At 65.3% G+C, this 11,352-nt stretch overlaps 1 protein-coding gene across 2 annotated transcripts in view; it reads right to left on the bottom strand.

Annotated features, from left to right (window-relative positions):
• Positions 1-11,352, bottom strand: part of AHNAK2 (AHNAK nucleoprotein 2) — a 37,946-nt gene that overhangs the window by 18,031 nt on the left and 8,563 nt on the right. For both annotated transcript variants that reach the window (XM_080645752.1, XM_080645751.1), the window contains exons 2-7: positions 3,599-3,657; positions 3,404-3,502; positions 2,828-2,929; positions 1,902-2,043; positions 883-1,067; positions 432-764 (exon numbers count right to left, since the gene is read on the bottom strand). In XM_080645752.1, coding sequence (XP_080501878.1) covers positions 432-764; positions 883-1,067; positions 1,902-2,043; positions 2,828-2,842 — 675 coding nt within the window. In that variant the 5' untranslated portion in view covers positions 2,843-2,929; positions 3,404-3,502; positions 3,599-3,657. The remainder of the gene's footprint in view (positions 1-431; positions 765-882; positions 1,068-1,901; positions 2,044-2,827; positions 2,930-3,403; positions 3,503-3,598; positions 3,658-11,352) is intronic.

Here is an 11,352-nt window from a genome sequence, read left to right as displayed (position 1 = left end):
CTCCCTGCTCTGCCATCCCCATGTGGGCCGTGCGCTATGGGGACTCTGTCCCCTGGGGTGTCTGGACCCCGGTCCCCCTCCCCCATGGCCACAGAGGGCGGCTGCTCCCGCCTGGGCCCCGGCTCACGGGCCTCCATTCCTCGTTCGGTGCCCAGCTGTTTTCCTTTGGAAACGCCGAAGGTGGGCGTCTGTAGGTTTGGTGTTCGGGTCTGGCACTCGGCTGGTGGGCCCGCGGGCGGCCTCACCCGCAGGGTCTTCCAGGGATCACCTGGCAATGCCCGTGTCCAGCCTGCGCCTCCCTCCCCCTGGCCCGCCCCTCCTTGTCCGGGGGCTGGGCGCCCCCCTGGGGCACACTCTCCCCCTGGCCCTGCCCCGCCTCGGGCCCCTCTGCCTGGGCGCCCCACCGGCGGTGGTCCCTTCCCGGAGCCCACCTTGAACCTCAGGTTCAGGAACCTCCTTCTCCGCTGGCTGCCGGCCCCTGCCGTCCGCTCCCGCTCCTCCGCCAGGAACTGGGCCTCGGTGTCTGAGCTCGTGGGGGACCCGTCGGGGGCCTGGCCCCTCTCGTAGGCCTCGGAGGAGCTGTGCGACCTCCGGGGCCCTCGCTGGCTCCTTGTGGCTTGGAATTTGGGCCAGGACAGCCTCTCCCGCTGGGCCCGCCGGCCTCTGCCTCCCCCGGACTTGGAGGAGATGAGCCTCTCTTGGTCCCCGTCTCTCTCCAGCGTCTTCACGGGTGTGTCTGTGCTCCCCTCGGTGACATCTTCGTCCTGAAACGCAGGGAGAGGAGCCTGTTGGAGCCGGTACAAGCAGTCTGTGGCCCTGGGCTCAGGGCCACTCACCCACCGCCCCCCCCCCCCGGCCTCCCTGGGGTCACGGCGGGCTCACCTGGGTCCCCGTGTGCATTGGGGCGTGCTGAGCAGTGCTGGAGGCCCAGTCCTCGGCCCCGGCGGCCGGGAGCTTCCGTTTGATCTTGAACTGGACCTTGTACGGCTCTGAATACTGAAGTATTTTGAGAGCATCCTCATAGTTAATGTGGTCAAAGAAGACGGTTGCGCTGAGCAGCTGATCCCCTAGACAGAGACAGAGTGGTCATGGCCTTAGTTCCCCCAGGTTTGTCCTTGCTGGGACGGAGGGGCCTGCAGGGGTGCGGAGGGGCCTGGATAAGTGCGGAGGGGGCTGGATGGGTGAGGAGGGGCCTGGATGGGTGAGGAGGGGGCTGGATGGGTGAGGAGGAGGCTGGATGGGTGTGGAGGGGCCTGGATGGGTGAGGAGGGGGCTGGATGGGTGAGGAGGGGCCTGGATGGGTGAGGAGGGGGCTGGATGGGTGTGGAGGGGCCTGGATGGGTGTGGAGGGGCCTGGATGGGTGAGGAGGGGCCTGGATGGGTGAGGAGGGGGCTGGATAGGTGAGGAGGGGGTTGGATGGGTGAGGAGGGGCCTGGATGGGTGAGGAGGGGCCTGGATGGGTGTGGAGGGGCCTGCAGGGGTGAGGAGGGGCCTGGATGGGTGAGGAGGGGGCTGGATGGGTGAGGAGGGGGCTGGATGGGTGTGGAGGGGCCCGGATGGGTGTGGGAGGGCCTGCAGGGGTGTAGAGGGGTGTGGAGGGGCCTGGAGGGGTGTGGAGGGGCCTGCAGGGGTGTGGAGGGGCCTGCAGGGGTGTGGAGGGGTGTGGAGGGGCCTGCAGGGGTGTGGAGGGGCCTGCAGGGGTGCGTGCACGAGAGGGAGTTGCCACGTGCCCAGCCCTTCCCTCCACGGAGCCCTGCGCGGGCAGGCGTCCCCCCCCCGCCCCCGTCACGGGGGAGAGAGCCCAGCATGGGGAACATCCTGAGCCCCGGGCTGGCCGGGCCCCCTGCAGACCCTCCCACCCTGACGGGGACCAGGGGAGCAGGGATGGAGACCAGGGCACCTTCTCTCAGGCTGAAGAGCTTGGCGGCCGGGGAGCCCTTCAGCACTTGCTTGACGAAGATGCCCTGGTCCCCGCCGCCTGTGACGCTATAGCCGCTGGCGCCGGCCTCCACCTCGGTCTTCAGCGTCACCTCGGTCGCCTCCTGCGCGGACGGAGCAGAGCACACGGGGCCGGGGTGAGCGCATGCCATCCTGCCGTGGGCCCGGTGCTGGGGCTGCTGCTCCCGGACAGAGAGCCCAGGACCTGCCCAAGCCCCAGCGGCCGAGGGCACGGGGAGGGCACAGCCAGGCGGGCCTGGGGTGCTGTGGCCCCGTTTTGCAGGAAGCCAGCTGCAGCTGCCTGGGGGGCGTGGCCTCCTCCTGTCCCCCTCCCCCACCTGCCAGGACTCGGGCAGCCCCAGGATGCTTGGGGAGCAAAGGGGAGGGGCTTCTGCTCCCCGCTGTCAGAGCCTTCACGGCCCCTCGTTCATTCGTCACCGGCTGTGAGCTCTGGTCGCCAATGAGGCCGCTGGTGCTCAAACCGCCAGGGTCACAAATGCGGAGGGAAACGCGGCAAAGGGTGCAGCTGCCTGGCCTGGGAGGTGGGGGGGGGGGGGCCGGGCCTTGGCCGCAGGGCTTCAGGACTGCCAGGGACCCCATGACAGGCAGGTGGCCTCAGGGGCCGTGCCCCCTCCTCGCTGGGAGCCCACAGAATCCAGCACCTTCCGCAGCCTGTGCAACAGGCAGCAGCCCCCCCCTGCCCCCCCCTGCCCCCCCCCGCATGGAGCTGAGCAGGAAGGTGTGTGCACCGGCCCCCGGCCCCTGGAGCCCCACCCCGGGCCTGACGGGGTGCACGCCCTGCCACGGGCAGCTTTCAGCTCTGCCGGGCCTCTGCCTGGAGCCCTGTGGGGGGTCCACCTACCTGACCCCCGTTCCCACCAGACCCACCTCCGAACGGCTCATCCTGGAAAAGGTCTGTGAGTCCCCGGAATCCCGCTTCCACCAGGACCTCCGCCGCCCGGAGGAGCGTGGCCTGCTTCGCGTGTCTTCCTGCGGCCACAGATAACGTCACCCTCCTGCCCTGCCCGGGGACCGAGTGACCGGGGGAGGCAGGACCCCCGGGCGGGGCTGCGGGCAGAGGGGGCTGAGGGCCTGGGCTGCGGGACACCACCTGTCTCCTCCCCCGCCGCCCACAGGAGCATGAGGTCTGCTCCTCACACGCATGTACATACATGCACACGTGAACATATGCACATATATGCACAAATGCTCATGCATACACATATATGCACACATGTGTGCGCACACCTCCTTGACCAGCTGAAGGGAGGGGCGGGGGGCAGAGAGGGCAGCCGATCAGGCACAGCCCAGACCCTGGGCGGAGGGCAGCGGGGCGGGCGGGGCAGACACGCCTGTGAGCTGGCCATTCAGGTTGATGCAGGGAGGAGAAGCGGCCACAGGGGCGCTGCGGGAGCCTTCCCTCAGCCCGGGGTCTCTGTCCGGGCCTCTGTCCGGCGGCCTTACCCGGAGCCCGAAGCCGGCGCCTTCAGTCACACATTCGTAGACGGGTGAGGACCCCTGTGGCCGGGGCCGAATGATCTCCTCCCCGGGCCCTTCCGTCACCTGTGGGGGGGGGAGAGTCGGGTTACCCTCAGCCGCGGGCCCTGCCCAGGCCCAGGGAAGGGGTGCGGAGGGCGGTGTCCCCGGGGCCCCACGTACGGAGCGGTCCTCCTCGGCGTCCGCGTCTGGATCCTCGGCCTGCAGCTGCCGTCCAGACACTGCGGAGAGAGGCTGGGTCAGCGGAGCACCCGGCGGTGGGGCGGGGAGCAGGTGTGCATCCAGGCGGGGTCGCCCCATCCTGGACGCTGAGTCCGAGATCACAGGCGGGCGGGGAAGGGCCCACGGCCACAGGCGGGGAGGGAGCCAGCATGCAGGGAGCTCAGACAACGCGACAGACTTCACAGGTTTCTCCAAGAAAGTGACTAACCCAGGGGTGGGCAAACTTTTTGACTCGAGGGCCACCATGGGTTCTTAAACTGGACCGGAGGGCCGGAACAAAAGCATGGATGGAGTGTTTGTGTGAACTAATATAAATTCAAAGTAAAGGAGCAGAGGGGAGAGCAAGAGAACCAGATAGAACAGCCGGATCCGGCCCGCGGGCCGTAGTTTGCCCACGGCTGGACTAAACCCACTCCTCCCGGCCCCAGGGAAGCCGAGCAGCTGCGGGATGCCGCCAGCAAGGCCCCGCGTGGCCCAGACACCATGGCAGGCGGGGGCCTGCGGCCGGGAGCAGAGCAGGGACGGCCTGTCTGCCTGTCCACAGGCTTCAGAGCAGCGTACACCTCTGCTCGGGGACGGGGGACGCTGGCAGAGGTTAAGGGGGCAGAGGAGGGCCTGTGTAATACCTCCAGCCATAAAGATTTCCAACAATAAAATAAAGCTGCAATGATGGAGAACAGACTGGGAAACATATAAAATCGTCCAAAAAGCTGAGGGAACGCGTGCTAAAGGGTTACTGGGAAATATATGGCATCCGTGAAGGAAGACGGTCATAAAGAAACAGAAATTATAACAAAAATCCCGCTGACGGCCCTGGCGTTGGAAGTTCACTACGGGGATCGAACAGCAGGACGAGGAGCCAGAAGCCCTGGCTGTGCGCTCATTGGTTCGAGCGCCAGCCCTCCAACCCAAGGGCCTCGGGTTCGGTTCCGGTCAAGGGCACGTTCCTGGGTTGCAGGCTCGATCTCCAGCCCAGGTGGGGGTGCGTGTGGGAGGCAACCCATCGATGGGTCTCTCTCACATGGATGTTTCTCTCACTCTCTCCCTCTCCCTCCCTCCCTCCCACTCTCACTAAAAAATAATGGGAAAATATGCTTGGGTGAGGATTAACAAAAAAAATTAATAAATACATCATGCAAACCATAAGCCCATTAGAAGAAGAGGCTAGTAGTGAAAATAAAATGGAATAGTAATAACATACTACATATACACATATATGATGTATACCTAGTATGTATGTATGTACATAAATATATGTAATTAATCCTAAAAACCAGGTACGGAAAGAGGAGCGGAGAATGGATGGGATAAAATAGAGAGCAAGTAGCAAGACAGCAGGATTTAAACCAACCATATTAACAATTACGTTAAACCTAGGGGGTTTAAAAGTTGAGACAAGCCATAACCGGTGTGGCTCAGTGGATAGAGCGTCAGCCTGCGGACTGAAAGGTCCCAGGTTCGATTCCGGTCAAGGGCACATACCTTGGTTGCGGGCACATCCCCAGAAGGGAGTGTGCAGGAGGCAGCTGATCGATGTTTCTCTCTCATCGATGTTTCTAACTTTCTATCTCTCTCCCTTCCTCTCTGTAAAAAAATCAATAAAATATATATTTTAAAAAAATAAAAGTTGAGACAAAAGGTAGAGATTGTCAGATGCGATAAAGAAGCAAGACCTAGCTGTATGCTAGAACTAAATATAGATAGATATGCCGTTTTAAAGTGCAACCAAAGCAATGATGTGTGTATATAGTGCAATGGAGAATCATACTTCATCATGATAAATAGGGGCTAACGCATTCAAAAAACACAGTAAACTGTTAGTCTGCAGCCTCGGGAGCTTCCCAGGGGCGCGTGGCCCCGGGTGGGAGGGCAAGCAGAGAGCACAGGAAGAGGCGCCGCCCGAGGGGCAGGTGTCCGTGTGACTGGCAGGGCCTGGTGGCACAATAGACGGTCGAAGGACGGGGCAGGTGAGGCGCGTCCCATGGCCGTGCCCAGCGTGGGCCGACCGGCGGTCACACCTCCAACGTGCACCTAATCTGTGTACACCCGCCCACAGAGTCTAGAACACGGATGGGAAAGCGGGGCGGACAAACAGGCAGCCCCCCAGCCCCCCAGGGGGGCTCACTCCACTCAGGGACCGCCTGCGACCCCGCGCAGGTGCGCACGCCCCGCACGCCCCGCCCGCCCTCAGCCCCGCGGCGCTGGGGACCGCTGCCCGACACGCGCCTCGCTCTCTCGCTGAGTGCGCCCGGGACCGTCCCCAGGACACGCCGCATGCGGCTCGCTGACGATGTCCCAGCCCCGGCTGGCCTGGCTCGGTTGGTCGAGCATCGTCCCAGGAACCAAAGGTCGCCGGTGGGAATCCTAGCCAGGGCGCATGCCCGGGTTCCAGCTCCATTCCCAGTGGAGGCCTGCGGGAGGCAGCCAACTGATGTTTCTCTCTCTCTCCCTCTCTCGCTCATCAATAGAAACATATATATTTTTTTTAATTTTTTTTTTTTTTTTTAGAGAGTGTTAGAAACATCGATGAGAGAGAAACATCGACCAGCTGCCTCCTGCACACCCCCTACTGGGGATGTGCCCGCAACCAAGGTACATGCCCTTGACCGGAATCGAACCTGGGACCCTTCAGTCCGCAGGCCGGCGCTCTATCCACTGAGCCACACCGGTCAGGGCAGAAACATATTTTTTTAAAGTCCCGTTGAATGTAAAATAATGGAAGCCGTACGAGGCGCTTCTCCGGCTCCCGGGGGTCTGAGACTCCCCGTGGGGCAGATGGAGCCGGGAAGTCCGAGCGGACCCACGCTCCGTGGGCTCAGCTGGCTTCTGACGAGGCAGTCAGGTCATCTCAGAAGAAGAACAACCGTTTCCCCCACAGTGGTGCTGGGTCAACGGGGTATTTGTTTGGGGGGAAACCCAGACCTTTACCTCACAGCACACATGAAAACGAACCCTAAACGCGCCACAGAGCTAAGTGTGTGGCCGAAAACCACACCCCAGGAAGGGGGCCGGGACGGGGGGCGGCCACGGGGAGGGGAGGGGGGGGCGCCAGGCTGTCGGCACGTGACTCGTAAGAGAACGTGGATAAAGCGCATTCCATCTTAATGAAGCGCCTCTGGTCCGGAGAGGCGTTCTCTTTTTTTAAGGTTTTTTGTTGTTGTTGTTGATTGATTTTAGAGAGAGGGGAAGAAGGGGGGAGAGAGAGACGTCTGTTTGTGACTCCCCCCACCCATGCACCCAGTGGCTGATTCTTCTATGTGCCCTGACCAGGGATCGAACCCGCAACCTTGGCGTGTGGGGACGACCTCTATCTAACCCACCGAGCTCCCCGGCCAGGGTGCGAAGGCCTTCTTCAGGGAATGAGCAAGCAGCGCCCGTGTCCGACCGGGGACCGGCACCCGGAACCACAACAGGATAGAAAAAGACGAACGCGCCATTGAACATGGGCCAAGAGCCCGGCCTGTGCGGCTCAGTGGTTAAGACTCAACCCATGAAACCCGGAGGTCACGGCGCGATTCCCGGTCAGGGCACGTGCCCGGGTGGCGGGCTCCATCCCCAGTTGGGGGGCGTGCAGGAGGCAGCCGATCCATGGTTCTCTCTCATCACGGATGTTTACATCTCTCTCTCCCTCTCCCTTCCTCTCTGACATCAATAAAATATATTGGGGAGCGGGGGGGGGATGGGCAAAAGATGTGAACAGACACACCCCCAAAGATGCACCCCTAGCACCAGACGAGCCGCAGTCGGCACCGGTAGTCCTCAGGCAAATGTGAATTCAGACCAAGGGAACAGGACAAAATCCCAGGAGCAGACAGACAGACAGACAGACAGCAGGCGGCGGGAGATGGCAGGTCCTTCAGTAGCCGGGACCCCCCCGCCCCCCCCGCCCCCCCCCCCCCCCGCCGCACCCCTGCACCCAAATGGAACCGTGCTCCTGGCGACCCCACGTCGGCCACAGGAAGGGTGCGCTTCCCGTGAGAGGCAGAGCCGAGGGCCTGGTTTCCCCATCAGGCTTCCACGCCCTGGCCGGTGGCTCAGTGGGTAGCGCGCCGGCCCTCGGACCGAAGGACCCCGGGTCCCTTTGCGGTCAAGGGCACGGACCTCGGTGGCAGGCTCCTCCCCGGCCCCGGCCCCGGCCCCGGTCGCAGGCGCGTGCAGGAGGCCACCCATCGATGTGTCTCTCACATGGATGTGTCTCTCTGTCTCTCCCTCTCCCCTCCACTCTCTCTAAAAATCAATGGGGAAAGATCCTCGGGGGAGGGTTTACAACCACAAACACAAAACGTCCATCAGACGTCCGGAAGGAAGACGAGTGGACATGGCTTGGGGCTCGGGAAGCGTCCTTCACCAGGACCCCAGTGGCTGATGCCGTAAGGAGCTTCTCTGAGTCAAAGGGCGCCTCCGAGGGGGGGAACGTCAAGCCGTCCCTGGGCGAAGAGACGCAGTGGTTTACCAGGCAGCCCCCCCCCCCCCCCGGCCAGGGCACAGGGAGCTGAACCCCAAAGGGAGAGACACGGAGCAGGAAAACACTGAGCTGGCAGCTCACAGCGCCGTCCAGGGGCAGCAACGGGGGGTTGGGGGGGAGCTCGGGAGGGGTCAGCTGACCCAGGAGGGGCTCAGCACCCTCAGTCCTCCGGACACCCCCATTCGCCCATTTGCTGTGAGCAGGGGCGCCCGCTGCAGGCGGGGGGTGGGGGGAGGAGCGGCAGCCTCTAACAGACGGCTCCGGCTGCCGTGTAAGAACACAGCCCTCCCTGCTCCGTGGAAGTGGAGTGAGGAACCTGCACGCGTGACGCCGACCCGTCTGAAAGCTCCGAGGAACTGGACTCGGCGGCCCGGGAGGCGCTGGCCGACGGTGCGGGAGACGCAGTGGTCTGTGCTGACTCAGCCCTCCAGCCTGACCCACATCCCTCCGCTCCGGCCCAGCCCACCCCAACCCACTAAGCTCCCGCCAGCCCTGAGCGCCCGCTGCTGGGGATTGGGGTGGGGATTGGGGTGGGGGGGCGCGCTGTCCCTCCAGAGCGGACGGGAAGCCGGTGCTGGGGGCGGGCGAGTTTGGCAGCTGCTGTCTAGCCCATTGGCTGTGTGACCCTGAGCGGGCCTGTCCCCTCTGAACCTCCATTTCCCTGGAAATGTCCCGGGGGGCGGGGGGGGGATGGCTGGGAAGCAATGGGGAGGGCGGCGCTCGGGGAGCAGAGCGAGTCCGGGACCCCGATTCTGGCCTAGTGGGGGAGGGGTGGGAACTGGACCCCATCCTGCGGAGCCTGCCCGCCCCCCAGCAGCCGATCCCACGCTCTCCCCTCGCCCATCCCCGCAGAGAATGAGTGTGGAACTGAGGCTGCAGAGGGGAAGCCGCCTGCCCAGGGGCCGGCCAGCAGCGGGGAGCCCGCTGGGCTGGGCAGTGGAAGGTCCTGCCCAGGGCGGGGGGGGGGGGGGCGGCCAGGGCAGGGGGCGCGGTTCTGGGAGGGCTTGCAGCCCAGAAACCCGCCCCCCTCGCAGCCTCCGCAGCCTGACTCTGAGTCACAACAAAACAAGGCCCATGACCGCCTCCTGGGCACGCAGCCTGGCAGGCACGTCCGTGTCCCGAGGGGGCGGCGCCCGCACGGATCTGGGAGCGGCCCTGGGACCCCAGGCGGGGGGTGGCCCCCGGAGAGCGGGGCTTCGGGCTGGGCGCCGTGCCGGGGGGGGGGTGCCCTTGTGCAGGGGGCCCCGCGGTGGGAGGGCCCCTGAGAAGCTGTACCCCAAATCTGTTCCAGGGAGCATCGTGGGCGACAAGGGCCGGGAGGACCGTGTTGACGGCCGGGAGGCGGGGAGGCGGGCACACCCCGGCTGGGAAGCTGAGGCGGGAGGCTCCTGCCCCACACGGCCCGGTCCGCCCTCCTCACAGCCGCCCCCTCGCTGGCCGCGGGCCCTCCGCCGGGCCCTCTCCACGGCCAAGGGGCAGGCTGGGGCCGGTGTGGGGGATGCCAGGCTGCAGTTTCAAGCTCTGGGTCCCTCTGCGCCCCTGAAGGAGAGCCCAGGGCACCAACAGGAGGAGAAGATGCTGGGGGCCCGGCCAGGCCATGTGCCAGGCCCCGCAGGCCCCGTGGAGGGGCAAGGAGGGCTCCCAGGCCCCGGGCACCTCGCTGTCGTCCCTTCCTGAGGGCGCCACCCCTCCGCCCCCAGCGCAGGGCGCCCCATCAGCTGCCCAAAGACAGACGCTGGAGACGCCCGGCCCCAGCAGGCCCCTCAGACAATGAGGGTAATTACAAGGTCACCGGAGCCCCACCGTACAGGGAGGATGTGGAGGTGACATGCCTTTCCCCCCGCCCCCCCTGCCCGGCTGGTGCTCGGCCATCCAGCCCCGCCCCAACCCTCTGCGGCCTCAAACGCCACCTGATCAGGCCTGAAACACTCCAGGGAGGAGGCCCTGGACTTGGGGTGCATGGAGGTGGGCACCCCTATAGCCCAAAAGCTGCAGTCCCAGGAATTGGAATCCTTGGCGGGGGTGGGGGGGAGGGTCCCAGGAGGTGGCTGAGGGGGCAGAGCCCAGGCATGCGGGGAGCCGGTGAGGGGACCTGGAGGGCCATGCCCAGGTGGCCCCCCCACAGGACCCCAGCAGCGCCCCGGTGGGAGGCCTGTGGGCGGGCAATGTTGCTTAAACAAAACCCCAGTTTGCATCCAGCCACTGGCCCAGCACAGGCCTCCGGGTGGGCCAGGTGTGGTGGGCGCATTTGCATGTTCCCAGGGCAACGGGAGGGCGTGAGAGGTCGCGGGGGGCGGGGGTAGGGGGAGAGGGGTGGACAAGTGTGTTTGGGCCTAGGACCCTGCTTCAAGTGCCCGGGCAGAGGTGGGAGTCACCCCCCGAGGGCTCACCCCTCGGACACAGCCCCCCTCATCCTGCAGCTGCACGAGGACAGTGCTGGGCTGGGCTGACGGTCATGAGACCTTCAGACCCGGGGCGGCCACCCCTCCTGCTGTGTCCCTGGGCTCCAGGGGGGCCGGGACCAGCCTGGGTCCCCGAGATCCGGGCGGGGGGTGGGGGGGGCTCGTGTCTCCCCGCTCCAGCCCTCTCAGCGGCCCCTGCGGTCAGCCACCCCACTAGGGGTCACAGGGCACCCTTTCCACGGCACCCCTCAAAGCTCCCTGCTACCTCCCGGTCAGCGAGGCTTGGAGCCCCCCCGAAGCCACACGGCCGCCCGCACTGCTGCGCCTGCGCCCCAACCTTCCCAGCTGCCGCCCCAGCCCGGGCTCTCCCCCAACCCCTCACCTTCTCACAGGCCCACCCGGCCACCTGCCATCACTTCCAGCCACTGCAGCTCCCTGGCCCCCCCAACACGGGCTCACCCAGCACTAGAGCCAGGCACACAGTCGGTGCATAATAAACGCTAGAGCAGGGAGTGATGCGCGGAGAAGGGAGGGAGCGGGCAGACCTCCTGGACCGAGCGGGGCCCTGCCCAGCCTGAGGGTGCGGCCAGGTTTCGGGGCCTGAGAGGGCAGCAGGCGGACTCAGGGCGTCTCCTGCAGTAACTGGAGAAACTGAGGCCCGGGGCAGGCAGACAGCCCCCAACTCCATGGGCCACCCCAGATGGGACCAGGGGGCAGAGCCTGCTTCTCTCGGGCTGAGCGGCCAGCCCCCAGGTGCCCAGCACAGGGTGCCCTGACGGTGGCTGACCCCACGGCCCCAGGCCCCCCCCCCCCCCGTCACCTTTAGG

The sequence above is a fragment of the Plecotus auritus genome (genome assembly GCF_963455305.1).
Source record: "Plecotus auritus genome assembly, chromosome: 1".
Classification (NCBI taxonomy): Eukaryota; Metazoa; Chordata; class Mammalia; order Chiroptera; family Vespertilionidae; genus Plecotus; species Plecotus auritus.
The sequence above is the reverse complement of the archived record's forward strand: the minus strand, read 5'-3'. Positions and strand labels throughout refer to the sequence as shown.